Source organism: Halichondria panicea, chromosome 12, assembly GCF_963675165.1.
Source record: "Halichondria panicea chromosome 12, odHalPani1.1, whole genome shotgun sequence".
NCBI lineage: Eukaryota > Metazoa > Porifera > Demospongiae > Suberitida > Halichondriidae > Halichondria > Halichondria panicea.
In genome coordinates this window covers 4,065,526-4,079,921 of record NC_087388.1, presented here as the reverse complement: position 1 = coordinate 4,079,921, position 14,396 = coordinate 4,065,526, and the positions used below count along the sequence as shown (strand labels likewise).

Here is a 14,396-nt window from a genome sequence, read left to right as displayed (position 1 = left end):
AGACATGACTTGCTGAGTGTAAAGGCTATAGATCTACGTGCTGGAGCTGATAACTAAGGTCACAAACAGTTACTCATATTAAATTGCTGAGTGTAGAAGACCGTATACCTCACTGCATGCTGGAACTTATAAATACTCACTAGATCTAGCTTGCCCTGGCCTGAAGGGATTTTTTTTTTTTTTTTTTTTTGGGAGTAAACAACACCTTTATGGTGGAAGCAAGTAAATAATAGTATAATAAACAAAGAACAGTGTATGTAAAATAGTGTGTACATGAGGTGAACAGTTAGTTTGTTAGTTTTGCTGCAAGCTGGCCTCTGCTATAACCAGGTCCACAGGTGACAGTACTCAAAGCGTAAAAAGCTTGATCTACCGTACCTTGGACTGTTTATGTTGTTTGTCACTCTGTTACACAAGTGGCCTAGATATTTCAGGATCAGAAATTGTGTCATCAAGCTCATGAATATGTCATCTGCAACCAACAAGGGCGAATTTGTGAGGAAAGCCTCCAGCTTCCGAAACTGGATAACCGAAGATGGTAGCAGTGGATTCCCATCTGCAGCTGGTCGATACCACTTGTACGTCTCGCTAGCTTGCCCCTGGGCGCACAGGACTCTAATCGTGAGACGACTGAAGGGCCTAGACAAAGTGATTTCTGTAAACGTTGTGGACCATTTCATGGGCGAGAAGGGATGGAAGTTTGACACCTCTGTACCGGATGCTACTGCAGATACTGTGAATGACTGCACATACATCAGAGAGGTGTACTTTAAAGCCGACAAAGATTATCAGGTGAGATTCAGTATGTATGTGGTGATTTTAGCAATACCGTACCCTCGCGAAAATAAGCCCATCTTGAATAAACACCCATCCCCTCTTTTGCTTCGAAGTTCTTGCACGAGGGTATTTTCACTCGATTATAAGCCCACCTAGAATAAGAAGTTGAGCATGCGCAGTAGCTGAATGCCACATGTTTACTAGTGAAGAAAGGAAGTTTTATGTAGTAGCTAGTAAGACTATACTCCTTGCTGGACCAAGATCAGACATTATAACTTTCTCTGTATGGATCTGTTTGCCCCTGAAGATGTATATGCGGGGAACAAGTAGTCCTATATGCTGAGAAAGGAAACACAAAGTCCAAGAAAGTTATCACACAGGCTAATTTTGCAGGTTACCTTGCCTTGGTTTTCTGAAACAAAGTACCTGATAGCTGCTCTGTAGGAGTATGACCTACCATCCTTCGAGAAATTTCTGCTACATCTAACATCAACAAGCAACGAATAGAGTCAGAGTCCACTTCTTCTCTTGTCATGCTTTAATCATACTCATGCATTAGTTTATAACATTGTTGTTGTCAATAAAATGTTCATACTATGTATTAAAATGAAAATACAATAAATTAATAAAGAATTGGCATAGAGCAAAGTGTAAACCTCGATTTAAGGCCGCGGGTGGGCGTATATTCGAATGAAAACTAGCCGTTCGCGATTAAACGCCCAGTCCCCTAATAAGCCTAGACTTCTTGCAGAAAAGGGTGGGCGTATTTTCGCGAGGGTACGGTAGTGAAAATGTGTGGGTGTTCAAAAGGAACATTTTATGGACCCATACGTATACGCTTAGTTTTATTAGACATTGGAATTCACCCAAAAAATAGCTTTTTCCCACTCATATTTATCAACCTAAAGAAAAACAGCGTAGTGACGAGGCTAATAGCATGCATGTTTTAGCCAATGAACATTCTTTCATTAGTGATACCGTATAGCAGAACATTTTGGTGAGATGCAAAATTTTGCGTTTTTCAAGGACAGAGCAGTTAACACAAAATTTAAACTCCCATGCACCGCCATGCAAGCTATTGGTGAGTGTGGTTTCCTAGCATTGAAACGCGAATATTAGAATCCACGAACATTTCTGCTGAGGGCTCAGGAGCCAAATAGCGAAACTTTGCACCCACAAAATTTCCTGCTATACGGTACTATTATTTTTTGCTCTAGGGTCGTTTTACTGTGCCTGTTCTGTGGGATAAGGAGAAAAAGACAATTGTGAATAATGAGAGCTCTGAAATTATCCGCATGCTTAACTCTGAGTTCAATGAATTCTGTGAGACTGATGAGCAACGCTCACTGGACTTGTACCCCGAACACCTCAAAAAAGATATTGAGGATCGAAACGAGTGGATATATCCGTACGTGAGCTAGATCTATAGCGATACTTATAGACTGCAAAGCAGACTTTGGCTACTGAGCACTATAAAAATTAGCTGTCTTGCTACTGCTACATTGTTCTATCTAATACCTGCAGTCAGATCAACAATGGAGTATACCGTTCTGGTTTTGCCGGGACCCAGGCTGCCTATGACGTGGCTGTGAGGGAGGTGTTTGAGGGTCTGGATCGTGTTGAGGGCATTCTCTCTACACACCGCTATCTCACTGGAAACACTCTCACTGAGGCTGATGTTAGACTCTTCACTACTCTCATTAGATTCGACTCCGTCTACCATGTACACTTTAAGGTAAGCAAGAAAGTACCTGTCATTCCTAGACCTGTCACTTTGAAAGCAGCCATTTTGTCCTTTCTATAGGCTTTATAAAAATGTTGTCCAATTTACTTGTGCATTGATAGAAATTCTTTTATGTGTGCACTAAATACATATCACCAAAAACTAGCGAATTGATAAGCAAAATGTAGATGAAGTAGAGCTGCTTGAATAGTTTCACTATGTAAGTATCTAGTGCGTGCTTACATTGTACTAAGATGCAGATGCACATCGTTCTTCTTCAATTGTGCAGTGCAACAAGAAGAAGATAGTGGACTATCCCAATCTCTGGGGCTACGTGCGTGAGCTCTATCAGCACCCAGCCATTAAACCTACAGTCAACAGGACTCACATTGATCAGCACTACTATGTGAGTGGCACAATAGACATTCCTGCTGAAGTCTTGCTATATGCTATTTGCATGCAATAAAACTATGATAGCTTACGATTCTTCTGGAGCAGCATGTACGTGTAAGTATATAATTTATGGCCTGTGAAAACCTACTATCATAATTATATCACCGGCCGGTTTGATGAGAATGATAACTGTATTTATAGATCGATGTGTTGAGCCTTGTAGCACTTGCTTTTGTCCGAGTCCATATAATATATAATTATATACCTATAACGTCTAAAATAGAAGTGTTCATAATTCTCGTTTTTTCCCCGCCCAGAGGAGTCATAGCATCAATCCAAGCGGGATAGTTCCCATCGGACCAGACACTGACTATGATGAACCACACAACAGAGACAAAATCCAAAACTGATTCATAGACTTGTATATCATTATAGATCAATAGATTTATGAACTTAGCAGTTGCACTGTTTGGTCAGTATATAAAAAGGCCGGGTTAATATTATAATTATAATAGGACCCATACGTAATGAAAGGGTACCTCATGAAGGGTACCTAAAGTAACGAAGGACAAAATTGTATGCAACTTGTTATGCTGCAGGAAAGCATTAGGTCAACCCAGTCATACTAGTCTCGAATACTCGCCTCAACCTAATCGAGACTACTGTCATACCTCTCTTTGACTTCTCTGCAGATCCACCCCTTTTTGATAAAAACAGCAATCATCGTCACGTGGCCTTTCAATGAATATTGAAAGCGTTGACCTTTCCAATCAGAATCATAATCTAAGATATGACAATGAGGTCGGAGTTTAATTCCGATATATTGTGCCGTGAATAATGTCCCAACTGTCAGTAGACAACAGATATCGCCCTCTGAGATCCTTTACTGGTAGCGTACAGCCCGAAGACAGCATGTCAAGCACCAACTATCATACTGCAAGTGCTCAAGACTCGAGTTACAATGGCTCTACAAGAGGCTCTATGACAGATGAAGACTTGGAAGTAGCTAGACAGAGACTTCTACAAGCACAGGCTGAAGACGAAGAGCCTGAAGTCAGTTCCATAGCACCACTTTTACCAGCGTATGAACCACCGTATCAAGGAGGGGTTGCTAACGGTTTTCCCCATACGACCATACTTGTAGATGATCAATTGCCTGATAACCAGTCTCGGACAAGTCGATATGGCTCTATGAGTACAACCGTATCTACACAGCGGAAGACAGTGAATGAGAAGAGGTATCGCTTGCCCCTGCTCATTTTGTTGGGGTTCGACTGGGGAATCGTCGTCTTTATGTCCATCATCTGCTTCGTTTTGAACGTATGTTGTGTATGTAGTGTGTGCATGTATTTATAGTAGTCAATGGTAAATTCTCTTGTACCAACTCAATTGAAGTCCGTGGTTTAGAGCTACATGTAGCCTTCATCAAAAGCATTACAGGACCATTTTTATTTTCGTAGTCGTAGAAAAATGGTAGAAGAAGGATTGTTTTTTCATACTATTGCATTACTAGCGGTACGAAACAAGTCTCATCTGAAGTTGTTGTTGATGTAATGAACTGCTAGAGTGTGTGATACCTTGATCCCAGGGAGCTATGTAATGAACTGCTAGAGTGTGTGATACCTTGATCCTGGTGTAATGAACTGCTAGAGTATGTGATACCTTGATCCTGGTGTAATGAACTGCTAGAGTATGTGATACCTTGATCCCAGGGAGCTGATGTAATGAACTGCTAGAGTGTGTGATACCTTGATCCCAGAGAGCTAATGTAATGAGTATGTGATACCTTGATCCCAGAGAGCTGATTTGTCTGTAGTACGTGTACTCTTGTAGCTACAATGTGTGTGCCTTCATGTCCCTACAAATGGCCATCCATTATGTAGATCTATGCTCTTACCATGTGGTGTCACAGCTGCATTGCACTTAAGGTCCAGTTACCTGGAATTAAATAGCTTGTGCGATGCTACTGTAATACTTGTAGAGTGAATCCTGTCAATTGGGTGACTTGTTGCATGTGACTAATTAACTCAATTTTTAGCCTAATCGGTGTCTGGTATCAGCAGATCACTCTCTATAATGCATCCTCGTTAATAGGCCCGAAAGTGCCCATGTTTGCACCATGTTTGCACCTGTGGCTATGTGTGTTACAATGTAGGAAAGACCCACCGTTGAATGCCCAAGGGTGACCACAAATCAGACCCATGTGTACATACATTTCCCCATAAATTTCTAGCATGTGCATGTCATTGTATAATTTTTTAAGTATTACTGTATTACTCTATTGTCACACACACAGGGTGCTTATAAAATTGGTACAGTTAAAGGTTGTATCCCCCCTGGCAAGGCCAACTTGTCGCAAAATATGCTCGACAATGTTGCCCCAAACTGTACCCCTCCTAACTACTGGAGCCTGGACATTAACCAGGGATTCTTTGACCTGGTGGTGAGTTTGAAGCTGTCTACCTTGTGATGATAATATCCAACCTGGTACTTTCTTTCTCTTTCGGTTTGTGTGCACGTACATGTATCTTGATTGGTGGATTTGTTAATACATAAACGAGCCCCTACAATGTATATCAGTTGATTGGCCCACTGTTCAAACTTGTTTTCCTTTCACCATTTTAAGTATTAAATATTTCATACATGTAGTAATAATTATGAGAACCATAAATTTTATGTCAATGCTACATGGGGCGCGTGCTGGTAGACATAAATCATCTCCTGCCACCTAAATCCTGCTGCCATGTACATGTACATGTGTTAATTTCAATTTACTTTCAGGTTACAAATTCAAGTTTATACAATAATTAATTCGAATACTTCGTATATTTTGCCCTTAGATAATCTCCACGTTTTGTGTGGTATGCAACATACTGACGTACAATCTGTTGGGCTTGGTCACCAGGATCGTCATGGCAGTAAGTCACTCCTAGTACAATGGAGCCTCTGAATAAATTACACTTTTGAGATCTACCATTTTGTCCTTATGGAAAGGCTCTCCTTGTTGTTGGGAGGTTAAGTGTTATAAAATGTATATAAAATGCCAAGACGTCATTGGATTATCGTTTATTTTGCCTGTCAATTACACGTATATATAACTATAGCACATGTGTTAATAAATGTTGTGTCTGGCATACAATGTGTACATGTATGTACTAAACTGAGTGATGCCAGACATACATGTAATTATTGGAAGTAATACTTTATAGTATACTTGAGCCGTAGCTGCAACGAGGGATACGGTAATTCTGACTCTGTGTGTGTGTGTGTATGTGTGTGTGTATTCCAGCTACGGTTGCAATAATGTTCTATCGGCTTTTACGATCTCGTGCATTTGCAAACTAAAGCTTCTTTCTCGAGTTATGGCATTTTACTCACAGTGAAGGCTGTTGCAGTTTCTTTAGAATCTTTCATAGCATCATCTGTTCGCACAAACTTTTCTATTCAACTTATGAGCACTAGCTGTTTGTTAGCTTCAAGAGTCAGAAAGCTGCATGCATGTACACTGCCTGTCTTGTAAGTAGAGCTAGCTCTTCTCTACGTCCTAAGCGGATTGCAGAAATAGCTCTTGTGAACTCTAACCTCATTGCAGATCCACTCTATTTCATTGATTAAAACTTTTACGGTGTACATCTACACATTCCATACATGTCCACTGTTGCCTACAAGTGTCCGACAATCCCAGTATGAGTACTAAGAGTCCGGAGGATCCTGTGCTTCCTAAGCTAATAAATGCATGCCAGTTCAGAGGATTCTCCGGAGATTCCTTGTGTGTGTCCGGAGGTTCCTTCATGGGATCTGCACCTGTGTGACATCACTCACACATGCTTCTATATCCTTGAAGATCATTCATCAAGCCATCAGATAGTCTTCTGTTTTCCACTGTTACAATGACTGTGTGCGTTCTTTGTTAAAAATTGCATACAAATAACAATATACAAAGCAAACTAATTACCTCTTCTATAACACTGTAATACTTTGTGAACGAAAGCGAAACATGTTGAGAGGCATCAGCTTGCACCACTCGTTAGTGTTAGTTTTCAGGGATTAACAAAATACTTTTTATGTCATACTAGTTATGGCCCGGCTAGTCCCTAACTCACCACCATGGTTTACTTGTATGGTTGGTGGTTGCTTTCAATAGAAGTGTACATGCACCTCTACATGTGCATGTAAGTGCATAGTTTCTAAGAACTTTTGGTACCTCTATACTCTACAAAATTAATGTATGATTATATGCATTGTACGTATTACTATTCTGGCAAAATTTCGCTCGCTCAATCTCGCTGCATGTACATGTACTAGCAATAATAGTGATGTTTTTTTCTCTCCAGTTTACGACTGTTGCCTCAGCTTGCTACATTCCTGTCAAGACCTACTTTGTAAGCCTTATCATCACGGGAATGGCTATATACTCCTCTGTGGTTTCTCAGTTCCAACCATGTGATGTTAAAGTGATTCATTATTGCATGATCAATTGAAACTACATTTGTATTCATTGTTAATGAGCTTGTGTGTATTTTAAGTCTGATGATCTTTTGTGGCCATTTCTTAGATCGATTGAACGCTAGGTTTTAACAAACGACCGTCTGACTTAGTTAAAAATAAGACCCCATGTTTAAGAAAAAAATTATATGCACAGCATTGTATCCATGTGCGTGTACATGTACCCAATACTGTATATGCTTGATCAGAGGCCGCTCTTGTATAAAGGTTGCGCTCAAATAGTGTAGCCCCTCAAATGCCCATCTTCAGTGCAATAGAAGCCGCAGTAATAGTAGCCTCAATGAACTATCTCTGCACGTGGCAGCCATATTGATACTGGTATCTACGGTAGGAGCTACATGTACATGTTTAGGTAGCAGCTTGTTAGTGCTTTTGAAAGACTTTCTGATAGCAGAGTTCGAGTTTGTGCAGGTGAAAACAACTTTTGAATCAACCTGAATGCAAGTTGAATTTGCTGGAGTGCAGTAGGCCTAATAAATTCCTCTCTCAAACAGTGGCCTCTCTCGATTTGTAGCCTCCTTTGCTAGAAAAATGAAACATGTATTTAGTAGCCGCGGCCTCTGATCAAGCATATACGGTACGTGTACTATCATAAATACAGTAAACATCCATTGTTCTGTATCCCTGGAAAAAGACGTGTGTTTATAATAATATACAAAAATTGTAGATTCCCGTTGCCATTGATTTTCTGTTTACAGCTGCTGAAGAATACGGTCAACACGAAGGATGCTATGTACCTGGTGTCCCTTATTCTTCTCGTGTTTGTCTCCTTTGTCATTCCCTGGTTCGTGGCTTTCTTCTTTGAGTTTAAGGTACGTATAATTTGAAAGCAACAATCGTATATTTGCTTATTGATACGTACATCTGGGTGTGCACATGGTAAAGTACTGTATAGCGGGTACTTTCCAGGTGGAAAATTGTTCGTGGTTGATTTTCTGAGCACGGATAGTTATTTTACCCACGAATGAAGCGACACCTTTACTGCAGTGCAAGCAGCATACAACCAAGAAACAAGATCTGTCAGATCCACGAACTGACTACATATTGCTCAACCACAAATATTTTCTCCCCCAGAACTTACCCGCCATACGGTAGATGGTAGTGTCATTGTGTTTGTTTGTGTGTGTGTATGACTGCTCTATCCAGGCTCTAGCACTGCTTTTGACCCTATAGTGCTTACCCTAGCTATTAATCCAGTTTCTACTCATTTTTGATAACTGCATGACTTCTCTGTATACATGTACGTGTACATAGTTTAATACCACATTTACGTTGATTCAGCACTGCATACTATACACCTTATATAGATGTAACTAATTGCCTCTCTTTACAGTACCTACCCGCTGAGAAAGCCAGACTGTACATTCCTTCGTGGTGGAGTGTCAAGGCGTGGATCTGGCCCAGGGCTTATGTCATAGTTAACCACCCCGAGACTCCACCCCTACCGGAGCACCCCACCCCTCTGTGAGTATGTGTGAGGTGTGCTTTAATTGGCCTCTCAAGTACTTATTCTTGGTGTAATTAACCCCCATAATAATCATGATAGAGCTCTAAGGCATATTTTCTTTTTGTGTACATGTACACAATGATGTGAATCAGCTACATGTCAATGTACGCATGTATGAGCCCCAAACTACAGTAACGATAATGTGTAAGTACAGTAAGGCCATTCAGATGCTTATTTGCAGCCCGATATCTCCGTCTCCCATGCACCGGAGGTCAGTTAGTGCTGTCTCCCTCGACTTCAGGACACCAATTGGATCTTCTCGAGGTGAGCTTGTCTTGATGAGATTCCTGGGAGTATAAAAAGTAGTTGTGCATACACTTGCCATGGGTGTTTGTTTGTACCGTATAACGGGTATTTTGAGGGTACCGTATAGCGGGTAATTTTAGGGGGACAAAATATTTGTGGTTCAGCAATATTGAGACATTTTGTGGGTAATATTTTCGTGGTTAGAGCTTGCACTGCTAAAGATAAGCAAGGTACAGGGTTTTGCAGAATCTTTGCAATATCCCCAAAAAGCGTTTTGCGGTGGGCGTTCCTTATAAGGTTATCTGTGGTCAACCATAAAGTTGTAGATCTTAGTCAGCATGTCAACAATGCACTATTCTACAAACAGTTGATGGATCAACTTGAAGATTCTCAGCAACACTTTGATAAGACAGTCCAATCAGCTCTGTCTGATGCACTATTCTCCATCTTATATCCCAAATAATACAGCTTTTTTCACAAGAAAAAGCCATTTTGTTTTTGAATTTTGCTTCCTAAGCAGACTTGGCATTTCCCCACAATGTGTTTATGACACCACAATGTGTAAAGATTAGATATCCACATAAGGAACGTTCTACACCCTCTATTTCATGCAAAACCCTGTGCTTCATTTGTGGGTAAAATATTCGTGGTCATAACCTTCAACCACGAAAACCACGAATATTTTGCCCACGAAAATTACCCTCTATACGATATATAAGCATTCGCTTTTTCCCCTGATTAAGCATGTACTGCGAAATTTATACCCACGAATATTATTATGATCGCATGCAATGCATGCGTGAACCAAAAGGCTGGCTAGTCTAAATCTTTTCTTTTCCGCGAAAGATTGTACTCTCGAAATGTACCCGCCAGCTATACGGTATCTTCATCTGAATGTGAAATTATATATACTGATAATAAATAACAAGCAGCAGCTGTCATTAGCAATTTGAATGCCTGTATTATCTATACAATTTTGGTTTTCCCAAAGCCGGTCTAATTTGGTTATTAATGCCCATTGTGAAAATTAAATGTGTCTAAGAAAATGTTTCAATAATAATCTGCCATAGCAAAATTTCTACAAATCAGCCAGCTAGCTAACACTTTACATGAGATAAAATGTCCATCTACGGTATGGAATTGTTTAGTTTCTCTACGACACATGTCTAGTTGTTTATAGGTACGTGAAAGTTTATAATGTGTATTAGTGCTAGCTGAAAGTTACTTGAGCTGCTACATGGCTCGAATCGCATTGTCTACTGGATCTCTATAGACTCTACTTTGGATCTTGAATTTGTCTTCCCATATAATATTGCGAGAGTGAATGAGAGTGAATAAGACCAGTTTATGTATCTCACTCTGTGCAACATCTCTTGCATGTATGTACATGTACATAGCTCTTAAGCCGGAGTTTTCTATGTGTATACGCTCAAATTTGTTGTCTTAATGTTTTAATTAATTTGTGTACCCTAGGGTCCCCTGTGATGGTAGAGCGTACGATAGAGGATGAATTGCCCCCCATAAGTGAGGAGCCGGCGTTCTTCAGTGAGGAAGTCAGCCCAGAGTACGAGAGAAACCTATCTCCTGAGGTAGAGCAAATGTCTTACGGTCTTGTTTTTTTGGTGTTACCAACTTCTCTTGACTATGTAACATACCTTTGTTAATTTTCTAAGCCAACCTCTGACTATTATGTACAGTACCCATCAGCAATAAAAAGTTCCCGTTCCTTTTTAATTTTCTAAGCCAGCCTCTAAGTATGTAGGTAACACTCTTCAAGGGTCTGCCGTGTATTTGAAAGGTTAAACTTATGGATACTTGTGAGCACCGCTGCAATGTTAGTACCCCCCCCCCCCAGGACCAGGTTATCCATCGTGAGTCAGTGATTGCTCTGGAAGGGGTGACAGAGATGACCAGGAACAATGACGGCTGGAATCTAGATAGGACTGTGGTAAGCATGTGTCAGTGGAAGGGCTAGCATGATGTACTTGTGTGTTTGAAGGTAAATGTGGCTGCATTTTTTGCGTTTGGGCTATCTCCCAGCTAAGACTTTGGTTGTGTACAACATGTAGTTGATACTATCAGGAGTGTGTGAATACGTAGTATGATTGCACTCACAAAAAAACACCTTGTATATAGAAGTGCGTGGGAGTCGGATACTCTTATTCATGCACTCCTAATACTATACACTGGCTGGTATGGTTACCCGGTATTCAATGTTCTGTTCATCTTACAGAGCAACATTAAGTGTTACACAAAGACAATTAATGGACGGAAAGTGCTCAAGTTAGATGTAAGTGTATGTCTGTAAAATATACCTCCACTTAATATCTCAATGATGAATGATACATTATGCACATGTACTTGCAGCATTATCCATAATTATACACACTAGATGTACAAATAATATTTACATGCATTCCTATATTATACTGCATGTACACGTACATCTAGCTTTAAGAATAGAACAATAACAAAGGCTATAATTATAATTAATTTTATAGATGCATATATTGCGAGTACGCAAATGCTAATCTTCCTATTGATGAATTGTTACTAGTGTCAAGCATACGGTTCTTAGAATAATCGTTTCTCTCAGGGTGTAGTTGAGGTGTCTGCCCAGCGACTGTGGAGCATCCTATACCCTGGAGACAGCACCTACGAATGGAACCAGTCCTGTGTTATTAACGAGGTGGGTGATCTTTCTGTACCATCTTGTATGGAACTCTCATTTGCTTGAGCACGGAGTACATGTACATCATTTACAGAGCTTCCTGGGGGCTACATGTATAATTATGTGAACTGTAAAACTCTACTTTTGCTTTATATGGCCACTCATACATGTATGTGGCAGCATTAATTTTAACCTAGCTGTACCTTATTACGGTTAGAACTGATTATGTCTGTGCAGTATTGTTTATAGGCTCAAACTGTATGCAGTTTTGCTTGTACCGTTTCATGTTGTGTTGTGTTTGCTCCTTCCCCTGCAGACAGTGCATCGAGTGGACCAGGCCACAGATATTGTGTACACTGTGTCTGCTGCCATGGGCCCTGTGTCATCAAGGTGAGCAAGCACATAAGATGATATGTACATGTAATGTATATACACATGTAATGTATATACACATAAAATTTCAGTCTACCATGCAACCTGGTTTCTCCTTTAACTTGATTAGCATTTTATGCATTAATTCGGTGATACCGTAATGCTAGAAATATATGCGCAATGCAAACTAATTGCTATTTATATGAGTACCTATCATATCACATAATTATCGGCCTTTATTGGAGGCCTGTTCAATCTCCATTGAAATTGCGGCGTTTAATCGAGTAAATAAATTGATTGATCGCATAACGTTTTCGTAGCAGCCTTAAAATTGCATATAAATTATTTCTAGCGCAATGGTACACAGTCTCTACGGCCCACTCTCTTCGAGGTGGCAGAAACTTACAGTATAATTATAGTAGCTTTGATACATGTAGTTAGAAAACCCACTGGGGTACATTTTACATAGTAACTTAACTTTTTCAGGGACTTTGTGTCTGCCCGGAGGATAGCCTTCCGGGATGGGGCTTACTACTCGTGCAGTAAGAGTGTTGTCACTGATCTCAAGCCGGAGCAGAGTGGGAAAGTTAGGTGAGGTCCATCGTTAGCTGTTGTAAATACATTGGTTCATTTACATAGATCCCTAAGATATCTGCAACTGCAATTTTTGTGCATGTGATATGCAGTACACTACCTTCAAATTCTGCCTTCTCCACACACACACACACACACACACACGCACGCACGCATGCGCACACACACACACACACACACACACACACACACACACACGCACGCATGCGCACACACACACACACACGCACGCATGCGCACACACACACACACACACACACACACACGCACGCATGCGCACACACACACACACACGTACATGCTCTTTTTTTGTTTCTGTTAACTAATACTAAAGAGCTTCCTATGACCTACATGTAGGTACAGTGTTACTACATGTAAGATCGGATAGCATTTAAAAAACGTTGAGCTGTTTCTAATTTTAAACTGAGTCAGTAATTTGTTGTCGGAAAGCCTGATCCCACCCCCTATATACCATTCTCAAACACACACACACACACACACACACACACACACACACACACACACACACACACACACACACACACACACACACACACACAATACATTCACAGAGGAGATTGTGGGCCCAATGGCTACATAGTCATTCCTATCAACTCCAGCAGGTGTCAGTTCATATGGATCTACAACTCTAATCTAAAGGTATGTGCATGTATGGAACACCTTTGTTGTGCGGTTACACAGCCGTTGTAATTATAACAGGTGGCCCTTCTTTAGGTCACACAAAGTCAATTTGTAGTTTCTCAGGCTATTATTCTAAAATAGCAAACGGATTGAGACAATGATAAATATTAAGGATAATGATTTCGTAGAATTTTAATTGAAAATACCCCCAACTTCTTCAATAACCGGAAGTGCATAATTAATTTGAGTCGTAATTATATTCATGACAAACAAACCATACAAATTCATCCTTTTCTTTTAGTGCCTCTAATTTGAGGTCACGTGATATTAGAAAGCTGCCAAAATCCAAGCACGAGGGGCCTAGGAACTACAAATTGACTTTGCATGGCCTTAGGGTGACCTTAGACTGTAATACATCCGTTATTATTATACAGCCTAAAAAATATTATCTCACACTAGTGACTAGCGAGTGAATTGGATTTTCATGCATTTTTTTGTATAGAGAGGTTCACTTACAGAATGTAAACTCCTTCAATCGAAATACTCTCTTATCAGCTTCTCTCTCACCTTCCCCCTCCCCCTCCCCAGGGCTGGCTCCCCCAGGCTGTAGTGGACCAGACGGTATCCACCGCTCTCATTGGTGCCTTTCAACAGCTACTAATCTATGCACGAGAACAAAGGAACAATCGAAATCGGACCTAGCTGGTTTTGTAGTCTCTCTCTTTTGCCAAGGACTGCATTACCCTTTCTCTGCAAAGACGCGTGTTTTTTTTTTTACATGTATACAAGTCATGTAGACATTTTGTGTTGAGAACACCTGAAGGTGTGTTATTTTTTTGTTCAGTTACACAATAGTGTATAAGTTCACCATCACCTTTTTCACATAATTATTACTGTGTGCTCATTTTTGTTCATGCATTAAATTTTGTTGTTTCAATTGTAAAGTATAGGCATGCAGGGTCTGA

At 40.3% G+C, this 14,396-nt stretch overlaps 2 protein-coding genes across 3 annotated transcripts; both read left to right on the top strand.

The window, feature by feature from the left end:
* Window positions 1–10: 10 nt before the first annotated feature.
* LOC135345794 (glutathionyl-hydroquinone reductase YqjG-like) lies at window positions 11–3,349 on the top strand. The gene is made up of 6 exons (XM_064543250.1): window positions 11–170; window positions 347–792; window positions 1,995–2,185; window positions 2,302–2,512; window positions 2,790–2,906; window positions 3,211–3,349. The coding sequence occupies exons 2-6, from the start codon at window positions 391–393 to the stop codon at window positions 3,301–3,303; spliced, it is 1,014 nt and encodes a 337-aa protein (XP_064399320.1). The 5' UTR covers window positions 11–170; window positions 347–390; the 3' UTR covers window positions 3,304–3,349.
* Window positions 3,350–3,661: 312 nt separating this feature from the next.
* LOC135345786 (stAR-related lipid transfer protein 3-like) lies at window positions 3,662–14,375 on the top strand. Of its 2 annotated transcripts, none has more exons than XM_064543233.1 (15): window positions 3,662–4,213; window positions 5,190–5,336; window positions 5,734–5,811; window positions 7,228–7,347; window positions 8,098–8,211; window positions 8,733–8,863; window positions 9,088–9,170; window positions 10,626–10,741; window positions 11,008–11,100; window positions 11,386–11,442; window positions 11,749–11,841; window positions 12,140–12,213; window positions 12,682–12,786; window positions 13,362–13,449; window positions 14,020–14,375. In XM_064543233.1, the coding sequence occupies exons 1-15, from the start codon at window positions 3,731–3,733 to the stop codon at window positions 14,131–14,133; spliced, it is 1,896 nt and encodes a 631-aa protein (XP_064399303.1). In that variant the 5' UTR covers window positions 3,662–3,730; the 3' UTR covers window positions 14,134–14,375. The 2 variants fall into 2 exon arrangements, with proteins under 2 accessions (XP_064399303.1, XP_064399305.1); XM_064543235.1 differs by having other exon boundaries at window positions 3,663–4,213; window positions 7,228–7,275.
* The last annotated feature ends 21 nt before the right edge of the window (window positions 14,376–14,396 follow it).

Excerpts from the sequence above, each read along its gene's own strand:
- LOC135345786 (XM_064543233.1), top strand. The coding sequence starts at position 3,731 with ATGTCCCAACTGTCAGTAGACAACAGATATCGCCCTCTGAGATCCTTT. Across the intron at positions 7,348-8,097 it reads TCCAACCATGTGATGTTAAA|CTGCTGAAGAATACGGTCAA; the intron begins GTGATTCATTAT and ends TTCTGTTTACAG. Across the intron at positions 12,787-13,361 it reads GAGCAGAGTGGGAAAGTTAG|AGGAGATTGTGGGCCCAATG; the intron begins GTGAGGTCCATC and ends ATACATTCACAG.
- LOC135345794 (XM_064543250.1), top strand. The coding sequence starts at position 391 with ATGTTGTTTGTCACTCTGTTACACAAGTGGCCTAGATATTTCAGGATC. Across the intron at positions 793-1,994 it reads AAGCCGACAAAGATTATCAG|GGTCGTTTTACTGTGCCTGT; the intron begins GTGAGATTCAGT and ends TTTTTGCTCTAG. Across the intron at positions 2,186-2,301 it reads CGAAACGAGTGGATATATCC|TCAGATCAACAATGGAGTAT; the intron begins GTACGTGAGCTA and ends TAATACCTGCAG.